The following is a 23,715-nucleotide window of genomic DNA, read 5'->3' as shown; positions in this document are numbered from 1 at the left end:
ATCGGAAAATGAAACCGAGGGCTTGTTCTAAATCTCCTCACGTCTCCATCTGGTCGCAAACGAACAAAATAATATTTAATGATTGAGTTTAACTCGTACAGAACAGTTTATGCGTTAGAAGAATGCAGCACAGAGAAGTGCAATGGGAAACGACAATAGCAATGTAACAGCAGTTCTAAATAAATAAATACCGTATTTTCCGGACTATAAGCCGCTACTTTTTCCCCACGCTTTGAATCCCGCGGCTTAAACAATGAAGCGGCTAAATTATGGATTTTTCCTGGGTTTTTCCCGGTTTCACAAATTTCAAACCAAAAACTGAGCCCTGTAACATTAGACCAATTAAATTGGCGAACAGGTTCAGGTGAACCAATGAAACTCTTTATATTAAATCAGATGCGCTCCCACTGAATCGGGCCGCACCACATCATAAATATGGATGATGTTCCTCTGACGTTTGACCTGCCGCTCACTCGGACTGTCTACAGGAAAAGCGAATCATTCGTCACGCTGAAAACAACCGGGTATGAAAAAACACACCTCCCCTGTGTTCTGAGCTGCACGGCATCGGGGGAAAAGCTTCACCAATGGTGATTTTTAAACGCACGATGATGCTAAAAAAAAAAACTCCAGAGAGAAATCGTTGTGAAAGGAAGGAGGAAGACAGTGAACAATGACTTTCTTGGTAGGCTACTGTTTAGATACAAGCCGTGTAACAGACACTGTCTTTCATTAAAGCCTGTGTAAAGTTCATTAGTTTCAGTGTAGACATAGAATATTTAGTTCTGCTATAGAACGCCAATTCAATACTATTGGACACCATTGGGATGAATGTGAACACTGACTGCACTGAATGAGCAAATGCAGACTAAATGTGCAATAGGATGTTCAAAAAGCATCTAAAATCTTAAAATCGGGTGTACACAAACTTTTGCCTATAAATTATATATTAATAAAGTATTGACACCATCCTGGTCTTGGGCTTGTATCCGTCTCCATTGTGTAGAGATAAAGTGAGAGACAACTATCGTGAACACTTCTTGCTTTTCTGAGTAAAGAGTAAACCTCCTGGATAGTTCTTCGGAGCTCCGAGTTCAATTCCTAGAACTTCAGAGTGCCACTTTTTCATCAAACACCACCACCACGGATCACAAAATCAATTACAAGACAATCAGCCTGTATCTGCCTGTATCCGTTTTCACTGCATAACTCTAGTACTCAGTAAATTAGTTAGGGTTCTCTCTTACTTTATCTCTATATAATGGGAAATGGATACAGGCCAAAGACCAGGGTGTTGATTATCCTGGAACTGATTTTGTGTGGCCTTCTGGCAGTCCTGGGAATTGAACTCGGAGCTTTGCGATTACTGTAAAACTGGAGTCTAGAGGTTGTCAAGTGGCCACAATTAAGGAAGAAAAAACAGCCATGAGGTTTATCGTACTATAAAATGTCACTTGGCTCCTTTAAAAGCTTCCTATTCATTTTAGTCACATGAGGCACCAGTGCTGTAATAAAAGTATCCAGAGTATTTTTATTATTATTTTTTTTTTCATATTTGTGACACTTGATTCATCCACATCATCGAGCGAAGTTGCCAGTTATTGCAAAAGCTTGATCCCAGTTGTTACCAATTATTAGGTTTGGGGGGAAATTACTTTTTCCACATCAGGCCAGGTAAAAAAAATCAATTAATTCATCAATTAATCAATCAAACGTTTTCACAGCACTGTACGTCCTTTCAACTTTTTTTTTTTCTTCATAATTCCTCCGAACATGATGCGAGACATTTGTCGAAAGGGGCAAAACAAAACCCGTTAATGCGGACACCTGACCGTAAGTTCGGCATGTCCGTTTTGAACGTCTCGTTCCATATTTAGACCTCGTTTGCTGTTATATTAACCTTCACACTTCTTTTAAGATGTTCCACTACATTTTTTGTGGAGATTTGTGCTCATTCGCATACAAGTTTGTTAAAGTCAGGTACTGATGTAGGTGAGGAGGACTGGGATGCAGTCAGGGTTGAAGTTCATTCCAAAGGTTTTTAATAGAGTTGGAGCTCTATAGCAGGAGATGTTTCACTCCAAGTTATGTAGAGCAGATCTTCATTTAGCTCGCTTTGTGCACAGGGGTATCGTCAAGCTGGAACAGGTTTGGGTCTTCGAGTACAAGTGAAGGGAAAATTTCATGATATCCAAAAGACCTCCTATACAATTGTGCCTTCAACTTTGTGGTAACAGTTGAAGAAAGAACCGCATCTACTTAGCAAGAGATCGAAAGTGACTCGGAAAGAGAATTAATTTTTATAATCACAGACACAAAGACAACTGGAGTGGCTGTGTTTCAAGATATAAACAGTGACTTAACTGACGTTCTGCATTTAAACCCATGAGAGCGACAGGAAACAGGAAGTGTTTTCTAGTGTGGTTGACACTTAAAGAGTGTGATGTTCGTGCTTTAGAGCGATAAGCGAGATAAAACAGCAGGGTGTAAATCAGGAAGAACAGTGCGTCTCCTAAACAACGAGCCGGCCGTCTGTACAGAGTTCACTGCGGGCCAGTTAGGATTCGGCTCGATTGGGATGAAGGAGGTTTTTGACGCCAGTCAAAACGTCACTGTGGGTAAATTAATGTTGACATGTTGGCACAGGGAAACGAGAAAATGCAGTAGGAAAGTAGAAAAACTAGTCACGGAGACTAAAATTGTGTTTACTTTTCCGCTCTCCGATTTATTGGGACGAACACACCAAAAAAAGAAAACGGACAAAAGAATCGATTTTTGCTCCGTGTTTGGACTCCTGGGCTGACGTTTTTTCCCCACAGAATGAGAAAATGCTTGCAAGTGTATAATCAAGACACCGGTATAAATTTGTAGACGGACAGCGTTTTTTTTGCACAAAGCGTTCGGTCACAGGACATGAGACGCCTTTCTTCCTGTTTGTGCTTCAGTGCTTCACTAGAAACCTTTGGGTCATTACACAGCAAACAGAGGTCTGCTGATGAACCCGAAATGAGAAAAGAGTGTTGTCTTGAAGCACTGGGACACTCCCTTTGTTGTTGATTTTGTGTGTGTGTGTGTGTGTGTGTGTGTGTGTGTGTGTGTGTGTGTGTGTGTGATCCACTGATGGCTAATAACTGCTGTTACTGCACTTAAACTATGAACTGAATCTTCAATATCTTAAGGACAAAATAAAGTCACAAGCTGCTTGGGGTTTTAAATGAAACTGCAGAAAATATATCAATGTGACTGTGTTTCGATGATCACGTGTGTGTGTGTGTGTGTGTGTGTGTGTGTGTAAGCTCACCGAGTGCAGCACCAATCTCATGACAAGTTGACATATCTGCAGCGTCAGTGAGCGAGCTGATAGCTGCAAAACTCCTTTGTGTGTGTGTGTGTGTGTGTGTGTGTGTGTGTGTCCTCTGAAACTCAAGTGCCACTGGGTCAGTATATGGCATAATTGAAGTCAGAACTTAAATGCTGAATCAGGGTGTGTGTGTGTGTGTGTTTTATCAGAAATAGAAGGAGGTTGCAGTTACACTACAATCCACTGAGCTCATATTATCTGGAATTAACACTGATCTCATACACAAGGTCATAGTGATAGAGAAAGAAAGGGAAATATGCAGAGTTTTTTTAACCAAAAGATGTATGGTCTGGCAAAAAAGTGGAAAATGCGATTTAGCTGTGATAAGAATAACTGAAATTCTCGTACGGTTTTGAAACATTTCATACACTGTTTAATACCAGCCCTGAAAAAAAGTCATGAGATTCCATGGAGACTAGGAGATGAGCTGAATCCTATTTTTGTGCTGTTTTGGTCCTAGATACACAAATACACTCTTTGACTTAACTAAGAACGCTTCAAAAAGTACACAAAGACTGATCCTCGTTTGATCATCAGAGATGGGCCTCAAAAGGATGGGGTTTCTTTAGAATCTGGTTTATCTGAAGGTCCCATCGTAGTGTTTCAGGAAGGGTTTGTTTTTCCATCGCTTTCACCACAGGCTCAATCATTAGAGATAAACAAAAAACAGTGATTTATTTATTTATTTAAAGTGTGTGCATTTTATATAATCTATCTATCTATCTATCTATCTATCTATCTATCTATACACACACACACACACAGGAGGTGGTAGCTCAGTAAATAAGATGTTTTACTTCTGATCGAAAGGTTGTGAGTTCAAATCCCAACACCACAAAGCTGCCACCACTGGGCCCTCAAACAAGGTCCTTAACCCTCAAACTTCTCTGATATCTGCTCCTGCTAAATGCCATAAATGTAAATATATAAGTCGAGACATGGCAAAACATAGCATTTTAACATAGCATAGCGATTTGAGGGCGGAGTCAGACACGTTCTGTTCCAGTGTCTGGTGACGCCCATAAAAAGAAGAGAGACAGGAAAAATTGGGCTTTGAAACACCAAAACAGAAAAAAAAAATATGAACTCTGTTGACGCAAGTAAGTCACCTCACAAGGAGGAAGATGCATAGATCAAATAAATATTAATATAAGTATTAAATAATTTCAATGCACACAGACTGAAGTAGTTTAAGTCTTCAGTTCTTTTAATTTTGATGATTTTGGCTCTGAAATACAGTAAATTACTGTAAAGTAAATGACAATATTCTAATTTATTGAGATGCACCTGCATTTGTTGTTTACTTCAACATCATCTGCACATTTTTCACTGCCGAAAACTTGACGATTATTTGCAGTACATATATTTACATATTTATCTGCACTTGTCAGTTTGCACAATGTTTCTATTTGCAATTCTGGCCGAGACTAAACTGCATTTCATTACTGTGTACCTGCACTACGCAATGACGAAGTTATTAAAAAAGACAAAAAAAAGCTTCATTGCTCATCACTTTTATGTCTATTATGTTATACAGTATCTCACAAAAGTGAGTACACCCCTTACATTTGAGCAACCATTTAGCATAGAGTTATTTTTAGAGGACAGTTAATCCTGGGGGTGTACTTACTTTTGTGAGATACTCGGCTTGACTAGCAAGATTTTTCATCTACACTCCATCTACAGAAAAGACCTGTAGCATGCTTGGGAGCACCACACAATCGTTTCGGAACGTTTTGAGAATGTGACGCCTCGTGTTGACTCCAAAACTTACAGGAGGACACCTGAGGTGACACCTTTTTTCCTCGTGTTCAAATGCGACTGTACGTTGCAAAATTCAAAACTGCAGCCTTGGAAATTTCCACCACAGAGTCATGTGAGAAAGTCGTACCAACGCTGAGGGAAGTGGTGACTCGGTGGTCAATCTGCCATGACTGGGTTAAACTTTAACGGTTGTATCCCACTCTCAAATGTAAGTCGTGTCGGATAATAGCATCAGCCCAATGTACATTTATAGCAGCACCTCAGGAAAAAGGTTTTATTTCTTATATACCACAATCATTAACTCTCATTTATTCATTTAGAAAGTTTGACATTTTTCATACTCTCATAGTTCGACACTGTTTCAACACCAACACTCCAGCTAGAAAAAAGCTAGAACAGTGAATCGATCATTAGTAATTGATTCATGCTAAGCTCCAAAGAAGAAAGCAAGACTGATAACAAGCAGGATCCATTTTTTCTTCATCGCGTGTTCATTCGCTAAGCTGAATAGCCAATCGGAGTTCTCTTTCTCGCAGACGAACTCCGCCCCCCGATTTGACGTGCAGAATCGACCGTAAAAACAGCTGACTGTGTCCAATCAGAGCTAACAGTGCAAAAAAAACTAAAGCTGACCGACGCTGAAAACTCCCCTAACGTTTCTTGATGGTTGCCTGTCAGCTTGTCGTGTACGAGGCTTTAAATTCTTATCGTTCGTTCTTAAATCGAGCCTTATACATTTCAGCTTTTGTAGAGAGAATGAGAATAACCTCAGGAGAGAGAACTTCCTGGAACTGTTTTGTTAGAGAGCCTTCAACCAGCGGTAGTTTAGGCTACAGGTAGACACGGGGCCCAAAATCAAAACTAGTGCTCTGATTGGAGAGGTGCGTGTTGCTCAATAAACCTTGAATTAAGCCTTTTTCTGTATCATGTCCCATCTACCTCTAATCATGGGTCCTCGTAAGTTAAAGCGCTGGTCACGAGTATCCGGAACAAATTACAGATGAGTAACAGAAGTAATACTGTAATATTATCCTAGTGTCTCAAAGCCACAGACTGGAAAAGAAAATCTGCTTTACGAGTAGCTAAAGTACAGATTTAGAGCTTAGATTGGACTCGGACATATGTTCCAAGGTGTGTTTTGAAGAAACGTTAAGCTATTAGGCAAAGTTTTAAATGGTATTTTTCCCTTTTTCTTTTCCCAGTCCCAACAAAGACGACATTAGATTTCAAAGTTTACAAGCCACCTTGTTTTACATATCTATATTAAAGTATGTTGCATGGTTGGAGATACACCTGGTAATGCTGTAAGTCAGCTAAAGTTGTGTAGTGTAGCATTTCCTCATCCGATTACGCTGCTCGCTGTGTGCACCGCCACGCCCTACTACCAGCCTGTTTACCCTGAGGGTTTTATTGTCTATAAACCGAACGAAGGCGTGCGATTTGGAACTGCAGGTGACCCAGCGGTCATGTGATCAGAGAAGAAGTAAAATTACCAGAAAAAAGATTAATGAAATGAGTGTGTAAGACGGCCCACAGCAGGCCTCAGGACCTCACACATCCATCAGTCTGGCTGCATGTCGCTCTTAATGCCCGCATTTACTACCACCGGTGCAGTCTACAGTCTGGCGGCGCAGATAACCATTAACAAAGGTCATTCCTGTTAAAGACCTCTTAAAGCTCCTGAGGCGCTAATAATAGACTCTGGGATGAAGCTGACGATGATGAAGCACTTAGATTTTTCAACGCTTCAGAAGCATTCAGGTAGAGATGTAAAATAAAATAGCGTAGGGGCGCTTTCAGGGGGGAGGTGAGCCGAGTTACAATTCTTACAATGACAACTAGTAGAGAAGGTAGGGAAAAAAAATTATTAAAAATTTTTATATATATATATATATATATATATATATATATATATATATATATATATATATATATATATATGCAATATCAGGATTATATATATATATATATATATATATATATATATATATATATATATATATATATATATATATTCATAAAGAATTTACAATATAATTTATATTTAATAGGCGAATTTTATATCTTCAAAATAATGGGTAAAACGTGATTCTTGGACTTTCCTGTGGCGGAAAACCTTATTACAGCTTTACCTGTAATTTTACAACTGACACCGAAGAGAATGTTATGTAAAAATCTCCTCAGAGAAAAAAAAGAACACACTATTGTTTCCATTCAACTTCCATGCAAGTCCCTGTGAATTGCTATAAAAACAATGATGTAATAGAACAAGTGTGTGTTGCTACACACTACATGGTCAAAAGTATGTGGGAAGATTCTGGGAAGGTGTTCAATAGGGTTGAGTTCAGAGCTCTATAGCAGGAGATCTTCCACTCCAACTCCTCTAAACTACATCTTCAAGGAACTGGTTTAGTGCACAGGGGTAGCGTCATGCTGGAACAGGGTTAAATCTCCTAGTTTAAGTGAAGGGAAAATTTCCCTGTATACTGGTGTGCCTCCAGGTTTGTAGTAACAGTTTGATGAAGAACCACGTGTGGCTGGTAACAGTCTGGTGTCCCAATTTTTTTAGTCATAGTGTATATAAACCAGGCAAATATACAGAAAAAGCTATTCCCAACTATGAGACTTGGAAATATAATAGCATTGTTGTTCACAATATATTATTGCTGATACTAAAACATGCCTAAATAATTATTTTTACAATTAGACAAAAAAATCCAAAAGGCTTGAGATATATATATATATATATATATATATATATATATATATATATATATATATATATATATATATATATATATATATATATATTCAGTACAGACCAAAAGTTTGGACACACCTTCTCATTCAAAGAGTTTTCTTTATTTTCATGACTATGAAAATTGTAGAGTCACACTGAAGGCATCAAGGGCTATTTGACCAAGAAGGAGAGTGATGGGGTGCTGCGCCAGATGACCTGGCCTCCACAGTCACCGGACCTGAACCCAATCAAGATGGTTTAGGGGTGAGCTGGACCGCAGAGTGAAGGCAAAAGGACCAACAAGTGCCAAGCATCTCTCGAATATGACATTTTTCAGTCATGAAAATAAAGAAAACTCTTTGAATGAGAAGGTGTGTCCAAACTTTTGGTCTGTACTGTATATATAAAAAAAAAAAGGAAAAAGAGCAAACTCATAGAAATTCAACACAAAATCAAGTTACATTAAATATTCCAACTGTGACTCAGACACATTAAATAAGAATTAAAACGACAACGTTGCCATGTAATGCGAATGCACACAGTAGCCGAGGCGGATGCAAACACAGGCTGAGATCCAAATCGGTAGATAGAACTGAAAACGTAGAATGTGCAACAACAATACGTGAGCAAAACGTTAACAACAAACCCAAACGTGTTCAAAATCCGGGAAACATAAAATGAGTTACTTCAGCTTGTGTGTATAAATGAGGGTTTTTTAAACAGTGTGTGAAAGTAGTGTAGAATAAAAGCAAGAGTTTGTAGGTATGTATTAGCAGTTGCTTTATGGTTGCATGCTGTATACTATAAGGAACTGGAGTTTCTACGTGACTGAGAGCTGACAAAATACAAATAAATGCCCTTTAGCATAAACAAATATCTACGGTTTTGCTTGTACTTCTCACCTACGATGATATCCCTGTGTGCAAACAATTTTAACTATTTTAAACCGTAAAATATATTCTCAAAGCCAGAACCACATGTTCGAATGGTTGTTCGGAAACCTACAATTGATTACAAAACAATAAAAAAACTTCCTGAGAAGAAAAAAAAAAGCTTTTCTGGTTAACAGGAAACCAGCTCTGGCACCGTGTGTGTGTGAAAAATGGGGTTTGACAGTGTAAAAGTACTGTTCTACTGCCCTGCTAATGCCCGTAACACACTCACGCAAAGTCAATACAGAGGCGAACAGAGAGAGGATGGAGATACAATACTAAATACATCCCCAGGGCTGAGTCCAACCGGCTCAATATTTCTATAAATGAATTTACTGGAACAATAACTCCACCTTAACCGCACGGAAGTTACGTTTCTATGATGTGGAGAGCAGCTGGCACAGCACAGACCACACGAAAACATCTGGGCCTTCAGGAAACCACAACAAACACCACCGGGTCACAATCAAGAGGAATATACTGCTTTTAATAAAAATGTTGATGTCAAGCAACCAGACAGACTAAATGATGAGCAAAATAAAAGATTTCTGATAAATTACATATATTGGAAAATTTGTAGCATATTGTAAATATTCATATATGTATATATTTCTAACAAGGCATCAGGAATTTTTTTGCTAAACAATTACACATTTATTTTATGAATATATTGAAAATATATATTTATAATACTCAGGAGGTGGAAACATTTAATTATGACTCAAATTTTGTATTATTGCATTAATTTAATATTCAAGTATTTAAAGAGTTTATATGGAATAGAATTATATAAATGATCGTTATATAATATTGTATTTTTAATAAGAGGTTATATGTAATACAATTCATCATAAGCTGCTTTTAATCAGTTAAAATGAAAAATCTCAAATCTCCCTCACTGTGACTAAATTTGCCACCATTTTTATTTAGAACGTTCCAGATCTTTTCCATTTAAAGCCAGTCAGAGAACACAAATCGGTTAAATTGTAATATTTTAGATTCTGAAAAGACTTTTGGCTTGTAACGTTTTGATTCCTACCAAAACCCACTACCAGGTCCAGAGACGAATGTTACAGTTGTGAACGATCACGATCGGATAGTCATGCTTAGTAGTAGCTACTTAATAGTAAAAACCTGCAAACATTACTGCTACTAATCATGACTACCTGATCGTGACCCGATTGCGATGTTCACAGGTTTCTTTGAACCTGTTAATGTGTGTTGTTAAAACAATTTTTTTTACTTACAGGTCAATATACAATCAACCTCCGATAATTCGCGGTTCGGAAAAATTTTGTTTGGAACCTAACTAACAGCAAGTTGCGGATTACCATAACATTTGCGCAGCGAGACCGAATGTTCAGGAACGTTAACATTCTAAACTCAAAAGCCATAAAAAAATGTTTTAAAGCACATTATTGTATTAAAGGTACAATGTCTAGGTGAATTCATTAAGGTACCGGAGGGGCTGCGTCCAAAGTTCGCCGATGTTCGGGAACTCTTCCAACGTAACCCCCACGAGTTCCGAGGGACCACTGTATTAGAAAACACCTGATCTGTTGTAACACCTTGTTTAATGCCTACAGCTCATTTTTTTCCCCATCTAAACCAGCTGATTCAATCCAATTTAGCCTAGCAAACACAAGCAACATTTGATAGCTTATTACACCACATGAACAACCTGACCATGTTATTCCACATATAGTCCGCATTTTCTGTTATAAGAACCTCTACTCTTCTGTGAAGATGTTCCACTAGATTTTGTGGTGTGCTTGTGGAAATTTGTGCTCAAGGGTATAAAATCAGGTACTGATATAGGTGAGGTGAGGAGGCCTGTGGTGCACAGCGTTCACATTCATCCCAATAGGGTTGGAGCTCTATAGCAGGAGATCGTAAACTCAAACCAATGTAAGGCATATCTTGATGGAGCTCACTTTTAGCAATATAACAAGTCAAGATTGAGTGGTTAAACAGGTGGAATTAGGTGTGGATCTGGTATGACTGGAATGAAAACCTGCAACCACACATAGTTTTTGAACTTGAAGTGGCACAGGAACCTAAAGCAAAGGAAATGCAAACAAACCCTGCAATCAAAATTAAAATTTCATACAGAACATCACAGGTCTGTTTTTTTGTAATATCAGTTTTGCGGATTATAAACCATAATTTGTTATGAAACTTCTAAATCCATATTACCGTCTCCTTTGGGTTTCATTGATGCTGATGTCTGTGATGAGAGGAAAAGTACAAGCAAGCATGTAGTAACACTTATCATAATATGAAGTGAGTAAAAGGTCAGATGACTATTATAGTCTGATAAATATTTAATTGCAGCTGTAGACATGTTCAGCTATTAAAACCTAATTGTCACATCAAGACACAGTTTAGCACCAAGTGCTTAAAGGTAAAGTCACTGAGTTTAGCAGTAAATAGTAGAAGGTAGTAGAGATTTCTGAAAAGGCAAATACAGCCCATCCCGTTGAGTTACCTGCCAAGGGCAAGAGGAGGAGCGTTCAATACAAGTACAGCTGTCTTCTTGTCTAGCATGTTTGAATCTAAGATTTTGCTTGTTCTATTCAACGAACGAAGAGCACCACAGAGAACAATGTTTGTCTTCTAAGCAAATATTTTATTAAAATAAATAAATAAAATGTGAAAATGTAACAAATGGTGCAGTGGGTACCCTCCCAGACCGCGGGGTCCCTGATACGATCCTGAACTAAATACAGTTCATGTGGAGTGTTTAGAATGAAGGAAACTGGAGGAAAGCCAATGTCACCCAAAAAACATGGAGGTAGATGTTTTAATACTAAGCCTTGTACCCAGTGTTTCCAGGATACCCTCCAAATCCCACCATCACCCTGACGGATATGATCCAAGACAAACAAACCCACTGACCTCTGACACAGACCTGAACACAAAATCACTAACACTAATAATGTCGAATTTATTAACATCCTTTCAACGACTTTACAATCCAGACTCTCAGAAAGGAGCAGCTTAAACCATTGAGAACCAGTTCCAGTTATTATTCACAAAATCCTGAACCACACAAAGAACTAGGTCTCAGAGTCCAGACTCAGGAGCTTTGCTCTCCACACACCCACTTTATTCTCACAAAACAAAGTTTAGAACAATCAAAAAACTCCCAAAGTTTGCTCCAAGTGTGATCTCAGACAAACATACCCACTGACCTCTGACACAGACCTGCCTCAGACCAGCACTGCTGACCAAACTTTGATCAATGTACACTAGATTATCAGTGGAATGAAATAAGCCTGGGATAATAGACACCAAAAGACGATCCAAAATCCACTGATATATATAAAATCTTCCGTGAAAGATTGAGATATAGATATGATATACAGAGAATATAGAGTGACTCCAGGCTAGCTATAAGAGCTTCAGAGAAGAAAAACAACCCATTTGGTGATGACAAAATCCATGTATACACACAAACAAACACACAGATGTCTGCAATACGTTTTACCCTGTAAGATGACTAAGCAAAATCATACATTGTCCATTTTCCCTATACATTTCTGTAGTCTCCACATTTCAAGTGAACCTATGTATGGGCATGTTTGTACATGTTCATATATCTGCTTAGGAATGAGTGTTTTAGAGAAACTACTCCATCAGGGTTCTCCCATATCCGAGCTTACTGTCTAATTAACAATACTAATTTGATACCGACCTCCACGCCAGACTCGTGCTCTCTGCAGGCTCTCTGTAGCCAAGTCATTTGGCAGGGTTTAAGCTTTAAAGCAATTTATGTGCTTTGTTTGGGTGTAAAATCTGCAATAAGACATCACATTCACGCCACAAAACATAGCAGAAGAGAGATACACTGCAATACGCTACCACACAGAGTTCGATATTGGATCAAATCTCTGACTGTATACGTCACTAGCAGGTTTACAGGAATATATTGTGGATAAATTGCTTTTTATTATTTACATCAGCGCACCAGTGACTGATGGTCAGAAAGTCGAGTATATCCAAGTCGAACAATGAACCCTATCGTGCAGTTTTTATTTAACAAAGAAAAACAATAGGTGCATCAACATAGTTCAGTTGTGTGTTCAGGAAAATTTTAGTTTAGTATTTCCTGAGGGAATCTTCAGTGTTAATTCTTGAAAAGTCCTCTTCACGTTGCGGTTTCCCAAATCAACAAGCTGCATTTTTTCTTAACTTTAAAATAAATACATTTAAAAAGAAGAAGAAAGAAAGAAAAGGATGTGCAAGAATGAGTGTTATAGTGAATAGCGCTTTACTGTAAGCAATTAACTAGAGAACTAACTTGCTTCGTGAAAATTCTATAACGTAGTCTATGAGGGGGGTAGCTTAGTGCTTAAGGCATTTAACTTTGGATCTGAAGGTTGTGAGTTCAAATCCCAGCCACACCAAGCTGCCATGCCACTCCCGGGCCCCTGAGCAAGGCTCTTAACCCCTTGGCTGCTCAGTTATATCAGTGAGAAAAATATAAGCCGTGAATTAAATGGAATAAAAGTACAACACGTCATTCTTTAATAAAGAAAAGCGGAATCCAAATTGCTGATCTAAGTATAATAATTAACCCACTGGCAGTTATGCATGTAAAATGAACATGGCATGAAACCGCATACCTCATGGGCCCTAACACCCTTATTTTCACAAGAGGTTGCCACTCATTCCGAAGCTCTCGTGAAGAGGCGTGATATCGGGGCTCAGAGAGGGAAACAAACCCTAAGGATCTATTCGAACATCCAAACAAGATGAGTAGCCTGGTTTCTGCTTCAAACAGAAGTGAGGAGATATTATTCCCAGATAGCATTTATGCTAATGCTTTTTTTTTTTGCATAAAACAACCCAAGGGTATAAATCACTGAATGATTCTTGGTAGGAAGCATAAAGAGAAGCAATTTTGAGAAGAATGAAGCGAAAAAACAAATTGCACCTGACTAACCAGGCAAGCCAGAGGACGGGTTCCCGGGGACACAAAATCACTTTAAATGCCATTATGTAAAATTTAACCACATCCTTTTAACAATTTTACAATCTAGCCTCTTAAAAAAGAGCATCTTGGACCATTCAGAAGAACTCGAACGCTTTTAGAGTAATTTCCTTTCACAGAGTTCCATGTAGATCCCATTCATAAAATCTAGAATCCTAAAAAAACTAAGGAGGACATAATTACATTGGTGGTACATCCAAATTCAGCAGCTTTGCTCTTGATCTAAGAAACTCTTTATAGGTTTATTAGGTTTCCCTCTCAACCAAACTTAAACGGTTCCATACTTTGGCTGGCACATTTGAAGAAAGTTTTAAAAGTTCTTCCTTCTGAAACTACTCAGAAAAGCTATATTTGACAGATAAATCTTCTAAAAGATTCTAATTCAAACCCGGTTACTTTTAATAAAAACTTGTCTGTCAGGAAGATGCAGGTCCACCAGGAAGACTTTCCAGAGGGCCTCCCCTGACTTCAAGGGTGTATCATTGGACCTTTATTATTTTATCTGTAGCATTTACTTTAAAGCTAATCAAAGATACATCCCATGCACAATAGAAAGAAAAGGAAAAAAAAAAAAAACACACTAATGGTACCAAACCCTAAAAATATCATATCTGAGAGTGCTGCCTTTGGAAAACATAGTCTGCTGTGATGAATCTTGATTTCTGCAGAATTTGGTAACAGTATACCAATGGACACATCCTGCAGAGTGTCAACAATTCAGGTTGGTGGAGGTGTTGTAATGGTGTGAGGAATGCAATCTCTGCAAACTTCAGGCCTGAAAAAGCTAAATCAATAAATTATCGAATCAGACTGAGAACCTTCAGAATGTTGTAGAAAGCGACAGTTTAAAAATGCAACTGAAAATATCTTAAAAGAAGCTCAAAGGAATGTTTGCAACATTATTGTGGAGCACCAATGTCAAGAAGGACTGCTGATTTTGGCAGCAGAGGGGAGGCCCTGGCCTGTTTATCTACCGTAGCTGAAAAAGTGCAACGGGAGGTTATGAGTTACAACAGCTTGGATGAAATAAAGTCAATGCGCTCGGTTACTTTCCTCTGTGCAGAAGTTACGTAATAAGGAAGTTGTGGTGTGTGTCAACTTTACACGTTTAGAAAGTGTTAAACTGCAGCTTCCAGCATTTCAGTGAACTTTACATTAATGGCATTAGGCAGACAAGCCTTTTTCAGAGCGACTTACAGTTTTACAGATGTGCAATTAAAGGTTAAGGGCTTTGTTCAAGGGGCCAGACGTGGCAGTTGACTCCCTTAACAAGACCCTTAACTCTTAATTGCTTGAATATTGGACTGATACTAAATACAGAACCTTAATTGGTACATTTATTGGCTTGGGTACTGGACATTTATTGGTACCTTTATTTTTGCAGCGTGTGTGTAGATACATTATACATGTATCAGTTATACAGTGGAACTCAGTTGTACGAGCATAATTCATTCTTGAAAACTGCTCGTAGGTGTATTTGCTCGTACGCTCGAACTGATTTTCCCCATTAGAATGAATGTAAAAGTGATTTCATCCGTTCCGAGATCTCATCCGATCGCTTCTTTCTGCACTTATAAAGTATTTGTAGCCTGTTTTAACAAACAAATACACCGCAAATTACCGTAATATAAACATAATTTTACACTTACTCATGTGGTAGTGGTCGATCGCGAGTGTGAGACGTGCACCACGCTCATAACCTCCTCGGTTTCCATGGTAATTCTATTTACTTTCGTTTTCACAGCACCATCACTGATTTTTTTGGGAGAAATTTAAGATTTCTAGTAAAATAAAAATATAAAACTAAAAAAAAGTTATGTTTTTGCTGCACTGAACAATGAGAGCGACTGAGTGATATGTCCTCAACTAAGCGACTGATGCGACCCTCCGCCGAAAACGTGAACGGCAGCGTAAGTTTGCTCATGCCTTCGAAAGTTGCTCGTGAAACAGGGTAAAATTTTGCGAGCAAGTTTGCTCGTACTATAGGTTGCTCGTACAACGGGGTTTTACTGTACGACGAAGCAAGAGAGGGTCCAGAAGTGGCACCTGGGCCCATGAGAAAGGCTCTTGACCCCTTAATTGTTTGAATATTGGACTGATACTAAATACAAAACCTTGATTGGTACCTTTATTGGCTTGAGTACTGGACCTTTATTGGTACCTTTATTTTTGCAGTGCTTGTAGATAGATAGATTATACGTGTCAGTTATACGACGAAGCAAGAGAAGGTCCAGAAGTGGCAGCTGGGCCCTTGAGAAAGGCTCTTGACCCCTTAATTGCTTGAATATTGGACTGACACTAAATACAAAACCTTGATTGGTACCTTTATTGGCTTGAGTACTGGACCTTTATTGGTACCTTTATTTTTGCAGTGTGTGTGTAGATAGATTATACATGTATCAGTTATACGGCAAAGCAAGAGAAGGTCCAGAAGTGGCAGCTGGGCCCTTGAGAAAGGCTATTGACCCCTTAAATGCTTGAATACTGGACTAAAATTGGGACTTTTATTTCCAAGACTGCAATATAATATCTGCGTATTGTTATAATGAATCATCTCTAATAATTCTGTCTGTGCATTGATTATTTAGGGGCACACACTCCTTGCCTTCTATGCATCTTGAGAACATGTGCACCTAATGGGATCATTCCATGTGAGAAAGGAGTGTATGAGAAAAGTAAAAAGTGGCATGTTGAAGGACCTGATCTTGTAGTTGGGAAGCGTGTGCTTCTTCTTGATGACCCTCTTGAGCTGGTTGACGATGATGGAGGTGAGCTGGGGCAGGGGTCTGCCCTCGAACTGCGACTTGACCTCGAAGTCGACCAGCGGGTCCTCGACGAAGGCGAACGACCAGTGCGTGAAGGGCAGCCGGCTGAAGCGCAGGCGCAGGCGCCCGGCCACGCGGCGCATCTTCACGAACAGGTAGGCGGACTTGCCGAACAACAGGTCGACGTCGACGGCGAGGTGGAAGCCGCCCGCGTACTCGAGGTCCACCTCGAAGCCGAGCTCCTCGGGCATGCCGCCTTCGTCCAGCGCCACGGGCCGCACGAGGCGCGCCGTCTTGAAGACGGGCACCGAGTCGCCGAGCGACACGTCGCGCAGACTGAGCCCCTCGAGCAGGCGGCCCGCCGTGCGCGTCTGCAGCAGCTCCTCGAACTCCACGCGGATCTTCTTGGTGACCCAGTGGCGGACCAGCGGCGTGTCGCGCAGCTCGCGGAACAGGAACAGGAAGATCGCGTTGAGGAAGCCGCACGTCTCCGGTTCAGATGGGAGAGAAGAAGAAAGAGGAGGAGGATGGTGCGTTGCAGAAGAGGAAGACGATGGAGAGAAAGGAGGCCCAGGACACGCACCTTCCGTGGGCTGTTTGGACGCGTCTGGAGGCTGCGGATTTGTAAAGTAATCCTTTAGAACCGGATCCGGCACCGCTTTGACGTACTGCACGGTCCGCGCCACGGGCTCCGGGTTTCTCCGGTACAGGAGTGCGAGCTGTAACAGCACGGTTATCACCGCCCCCGTAAACGCTGAAATTAAAATCAAGTAAATCATTTTCTCTTTTTTATATTAATTAATGATAATTCCTATTCTCTCCGCCGCCTGGTCAATCCGACATAAGGCGGAATTGAACCACAAAAGCGAGTTCCACCTGGCCGCTCATAAAGCTGCCATATCATCCGCCTGTGCTCTCCCAGGCCTGACCACAAATCCCACACGGAAGGACACCTAGGGCACTATGTAGTGCTATTCCACACACATTAATAGTGCTCCCTTTGAAGGAAGCCATTCTCTATACAAGACTAAACCCTGGGCTCTTTAGGCTGCATCTGATTGGACGGCAGGACGCCTACGTCATCCACGCGACGACAAGACGCGGTTTACATGTGGCGTCCCAATCCCAAATCTTATTTAAAGATTTAATGTTCGATTTATTTTATTTAGTTTCATATTATTTTGTTTTGTTTTAATATTTTTTATAATGTCCATAGGAATATAAAACGTGTGGATATATATTATTTTAAACCATAAACTCTGAGCAAGTTCAAAACAAACAAAAACAAACACCCCATTTAAACAAACTTCCGGTCCGGAATGACGTTTTAGTTTGGATTGGACTTCCGGTTTGGAATTGTATAATCACTCCAAAGGGGCCATTGTAGAGGACGTTTTGATTGCAGGTCATTTATACACAGTACCAATGAATAGTTTGGAAACACAATCTCTTTCAATTGTTTTTCTTTTTTTGTGTGTTATTAATTATTTACAGTATTGTACATTAATACTGAAGGACATCCAGATTAGGAAAGAACACAGCCAAGAGAACAGAGTTTATTTGTGACATTTATTGCCTTCTTAATGTGCTTTAGACATCATCAGTTGTCTTGTGTAGAGAAAAGGTTTAGAACAGAGTCGTCGTCTTCTTTTTTCGGCTTCCTCTATTAGGGGGTGCCACAGCGGATCATCCGTCTCCATACTCTCTGTCCTCTACATCTGCCTCTTTCACACCAACTACCTGCATGTCTTCCCTCACCACATCCATAAACCTCCTCCTTGTCTTCCTCTTGTCCTCCTTTCTGGCGACTTCATTCTCAGCATTCTCCTACTGATATACCCCATGTCCCTCCTCTGCACATGTCCAAACCATCTCAATCTCACCCTCCTCACCTTGTCTTCCTCATATTTTTATATATATATAGTGGTGGACGAAGTGCACAAAGAATGTAGTAAAATGTGACTCCAGTAAAAGTGTCCCTTTAAACTCTCACCTGAGTAAAAGTGCGAAAGTATTTGCCTTCAAATGTACTATGATTTATTATGGCTATAATGTTCTTATTATCATACACATTTATACAGAATATAACGTATAGTAAAATCCAAGACTGCCAAGATTTTAGCACAAGACTCTTTGCTTAATCAACTCAGTTTATGTAAAAAGACTGGAATGTGACTCTCAACACACTGATCTAATAATAGAATGATATTCATGAGTCAAACACTGATTGATATCTAATAAATGATCATGAGCCCAAAACCTTCTTTTCAACGACTTAAAAAAAAATGTGTCAGGAGTCTGGAGTTTCTTCCAGCATTTATTCCTCTTAAAATGTTCTGCTTGATGTTGAACTAATGCTAAAATGTATGTTGGTGATAAGTAGCAGGTTCGCCTATAACAGGGAACTTAAATGTAGTTTTTTTTTATATAAATTTTGCAAGATAATTTTGTTAAAAACTCCAGATTTAATGCAATTTTTGTTTCATTTCTACCTGCCCAAACTTTTACCTCAGAAACCTCTTTTTTTTTTTTTTGTCCACAGACTTCTCCACAATGGTGTACTTTCAACCCCGGATACAATCAGACAGATACGTCTTCTAACTTCTGAAAACACACTAGAGTGTGATGTACTGTAGGTCTAAATATAGCATCAAACCTTTGCAACCAGTTAAAAATGAATGAGCGCTTTCGTGTAACATAAATATTAATGTTAATGTAATATTAGACGTAATGTATTATACTGTATTGAAAAGCTAATGGATGTAGCAAGCAGATGGGAATCATTTGTTCATGTAGAGAATTTTTCCTGTCAGCAAAATTATATTGGACAAATGTTTTGCTTGTTTTGTTTGGCAGGGGGAGGCTCAACTGGAAATTCCTTGTGTATTGGGCCAATATTGGCAATAGAGCCAATTTCAAAACAGCTCTGCCAACATGGACTGAGGTTGGCACAGAAGAACAGCTGACTTTCAAGCCAAAATTCATGGATTTAAAAGTGGCTTAAAGTCCATTGGGTCTTGGGGCCAAACATTTGCCTGACAGACAATGCTGTTAATCCAACATTATCTTCAAATTAGTGCACTTTTTGGGACACTAGTTCAGGTTACCTGCAGCATTCTAATTTTCCCAAAAGGTCTACGTTGCTTTTTTACACACAAGCAGACTGCTTTATCCTCACAGTCAAACATGGAGGTGGAACTTCACCATACAACAAGACAATGACCAGATGCGTACGTCCGAGCTCTGTAAGCATTATTTAGAGAGGAAACGGTGGGCTGGATTGATGGCTGCTCAGTCACTGCACTTAAATCCTAATGAACTGCTCTGGGAAGAACTGGAGGTCAGAAAGAAATCTCCAACTAGTGAAGAACACCTCTGGCAGGTTTTACACAGCAAAATATTTCAGCTGAACCTTTAGAGAAAGGAACTTGCCGAGAGCGTGTAAATCTGTTATTCATGCTGAAGGAGGATATTTCACTTAGAATAAAGTGGAACATCTGGACATTTATATCCAAAGTGATCATTATAATATCAAATGACCTGGTGTGTTGCATAGAATTAAACAGGCATGTGTCTCTCAAAAGTCTTAAAAGACTAGGAATTATTATTAGACATTTAAATAGTGATGGTATATTAGATTGCACACAATTTAATTAGTAAATATTGAGTCAGAAAGTTTGATTTGGAAGGTTTCTCTGCTACTAAATTAATTTAGAAACTATGGTGCTTGCAGTTCTTGTTGCTTGGTTAAAAAAAAAAAAAAAGTATAAATAGAAAGAAATTATTAATTCCAGCTCAAGTCAAGTGTAATAATAAAGCTTTATGACAAAATAAAGTGGCAGATACAAGATTCACCTGATATAAAACACAATCTTGATATGAGCCTACACTATATCGACAGTTTGTGGACACCTGACCAGAAGATTGGTATCTGCTTTTTTGAACGTCCCATTCCACATTTAATCCTTCGTAGCTGTTATAATAATCTCCACTCTTCTGGATTGTTGTTCCACTACATTTTGGAGATTTGTGCTCATACAGACACAAGGGTGTAAACCATATCTTCATGGAGCTGGCTTTGTGTATAGGAACATTGTCATGCTGGAACAGGTCTGAAGGTTCATGTTCATGTGAGGGAAATATTTCATGGTATTGCATCGAAAGAAGTCATATACAACTGTGCTTCCAACATTTTAACAACGGTTTTTCAGGAGGAACCACATATGGCTGGAAAGGTCGGATGTTCCAATACTTTTGGCAATTCGAGTTTGAGTGGTTAAACAACTGGAATTAAGTGTGAAAATTGTATGCTCTAGAATATTTCTCATTCACAAGAATGCTTAATTGTGTGCCTCCAACTTTTGGGGGGAAAAAGTACATATGGCTGTAAAAGTGTGTCCCAATACTTTTGTCCCTATAGTGTATTACACTCATGGTCCACTTCACTGATGCACTTTATAGGTGTACATTTTTAATGTCCCTATAGTATAGCTCATCAGCTCTCCTTTAACATGTCTAGATCTAAAAAGGAACACATCAGGACCACATATACCACACAGAAGCACTTTATAAAAACACTCATGCAGAGTATCGCCTGTTAAGCTGAATTCATTTGAGTGGCATGAATTGATTGAAGTGTAGTGGTTGCAAAGTGCCAGAAGTTGCACTGAACTGCCCATCCCTGTTCTGAAACATCAGGAAAGACCTGTCTTTGGCTTTGAAAGTCCTTAAAGGTTAGACATTATACACCAAAACAGAAATGAGGTGTAGCAAAATATGATGTATTAGATATGGTAAAGAACATAGTAATGCTTTAACAGACAAATATTTGGACAACTGTAGTAGTGTTCTTGCAGACAGACAGACAGACAGACAGACAGATAGATAGATAGATAGATAGATAGATAGATAGATAGATAGATAGATAGATAGATTGATTGATTGATTGATGATTGATTGATTGATTGATTCTTCTTCTTCTTCCGGCTGCTCCCATCAGGGGGCGCCACAGCGGATCATCTACTACTCCATACTACTCTGTCCTCTACATCTGCCTTTTTTAAACCAAATCAGTGTTATTCACTTAATCGGTCATAATGTTATACCCTGACCGGTGTATAAAATAAAAAATACTCTTCAGCAATTTGTGCAAAACAGCAAAAGGAAAAACAAGGTTTGTTGTTAGGCTCAAGGTTACTGATCGGAAGGTTGGGGTTCAAGCCCCAGGTTCGCCAAGCTGCAACTCTTGGGCCCCTTGAGAAAAGCCCTCAACCCTCTGTGCTCCAGGGGGCAGTGTATCATGGCTGATCCTGAGCTCTGACCCCAGCGTCCTAACCTATATGAGAAGAACGTATTTTATGGGTGAGAGCCGCGTATGCTTCTGTACCTTTCCCCGGATAGCAATAAGAGTAAGAAGTGTATGTGTGTGTGGGTGACTTTGCAAATGCAGCTTGTTTTGTAAATGTTTGTGATGTGGTGTAGAGAGACCCTGACGATCTTCACAGCCATCGTCACTTGCAATCCAAAATGGTGCCGTTCCCAAACCAGGAAGTGATGTAGCTGCTCAGGAAGGTCCCCCTGTAGAACGTTGTGAGGACCTGCAGTGGGAGCTGGGTCTTCCTTAGCGTTCTCAAGAAGTAGAGACACTGCTGGGCTTTTCCTTGTTATGGAGCTGGTGTTTAATGACCAGGTGAGGTTCTTCACTCAGGTGAACACCAAGGAATCTTTGGGATAAATGTGAATGCTGACTGCACCCCAGGCCTCTTCACATCACCCACATCAGTACATGGCTTTACTAACACTCTTGTGGCTGAATATTAACAAATCTCTAAAAGCACACTCCAAAAATCTAGTGGAACATCTTCCCAGAACAGTGGAGGGAATTATAAGAGTAAATTGGGAATACACGTGGAATGCGATGGTTAAAAAAACACTTTCTGTTCTTGTGACCTGGTGTCCACAAACTTTTGGCAAAACAGTGTCAAAATCTTTGTGTTGGTTTGTGTTTCCTGTAAAAACAAAATGATCCGCCTTCTTTCCACTATGATATTTGCCTTTTATTTTTTAATTGATCATAATTTGAGATTTATGTTTAATTTCAAATACAGAAGTGCACAACTTTACAAAATGGCGCCATCTATTGGTACAAACCATGAAATGCTCTTTCATCTTGTTAATTGAGCAGAATGAAATCATTTTGATTCTTGATTTTTTTTTTTTAAAGTGCTTTCTAACTGCATTTACTCACTTTTATTTCAGGAAAAGCTTTTCAAATATTACAAAACAATATGCACAGTACACAGTACAGCTCATAGAGCAAAGTCTAACTTAGTCTAAACAAAAAAAAGGCATTATTAATCGATTCAAATCCAAATCTCCAAAATATAAATTCATCAGGCGTGCTTTTCACACCATGGCCTTCAGTGGTATCCTGCCTGAATCAATCCTCCTCTTAAAACCATCATTTGTGACTTCACGGCTCTAGAAACGATCACAGACAGACAGTGAGAATGGCATTACTAAAGCAATAAACACAATTGAACACTTCTCTTTTCACTGCAGCCGCAGCTGCACCTCCCACATACATGCTTTTTTTTGCATTTTTCTGTGCATTACGCTTTTCCTGGGAATTTAAAATGAAGGCAAATAGTTTGCTTTTGTGCGAATTTTACAGGAAAGAATGTCCTTGTAAGTGTATCTGTGTCGAAAACCATTTCTTCTCCTCGGGTGTCACCCACTTGCAAACTGAGGAGAAATGAGGAGAGAAATAAGGGAGAGAGAAACTCGTGGAGAAAGAAAGTAAAAGAATTGAGAGAGAAATAATGGAGAGAGAAAATTAAATAAGGAGAAAGAAACAGAAATGAGAAAGATAGAAAGTAATGGGGAGAGAGAAAAGAATTGAGGAGAGAGAGAGAAATAAGGAGAGAGAAACTCGTGGAGAAAGAAAGTAAAAGAATTGAGAGAGAAATAATGGAGAGAAAATTAAATAAGGAGAAAGAAACAGAAATGAGAAAGATAGAAAGTAATGGGGAGAGAGAGAAAAAGAATTGAGGAGAGAGAGAGAAATAATAGAGAGAGACAATGAAATAAGGAGAGAGAGAGAGAGAGAGAGAGAGAGAGAATAAAGGTGTGGGAAAAGGAAATAAGGAGAGATATAA

General features: G+C 39.2%; 1 protein-coding gene and 1 long non-coding RNA gene across 3 annotated transcripts in view; one reads left to right on the top strand and one right to left on the bottom strand.

Annotated features, from left to right (window-relative positions):
* Positions 1 to 18,426, bottom strand: part of pdzd8 (PDZ domain containing 8) — a 59,513-nt gene extending 41,087 nt beyond the window's left edge. The window contains exon 1 of one of the 2 annotated variants that reach the window (XM_046855707.1): positions 16,493 to 18,426. In XM_046855707.1, coding sequence (XP_046711663.1) covers positions 16,493 to 17,337 — 845 coding nt within the window. In that variant the 5' untranslated portion in view covers positions 17,338 to 18,426. The remainder of the gene's footprint in view (positions 1 to 16,492) is intronic. The other variant, XM_046855708.1, reaches the window with a different exon arrangement.
* On the top strand, positions 17,202 to 20,270 carry LOC124390031. Its single transcript, XR_006926682.1, has 3 exons — positions 17,202 to 17,328; positions 19,101 to 19,190; positions 19,415 to 20,270. It is a non-coding gene; the product is annotated as an uncharacterized LOC124390031 (long non-coding RNA).
* Positions 20,271 to 23,715: the final 3,445 nt, after the last annotated feature.

This window comes from Silurus meridionalis, chromosome 8 (assembly GCF_014805685.1).
Source record: "Silurus meridionalis isolate SWU-2019-XX chromosome 8, ASM1480568v1, whole genome shotgun sequence".
Taxonomy (NCBI): Eukaryota; Metazoa; Chordata; class Actinopteri; order Siluriformes; family Siluridae; genus Silurus; species Silurus meridionalis.
This window is presented reverse-complemented; position numbering and strand designations above follow the sequence as displayed.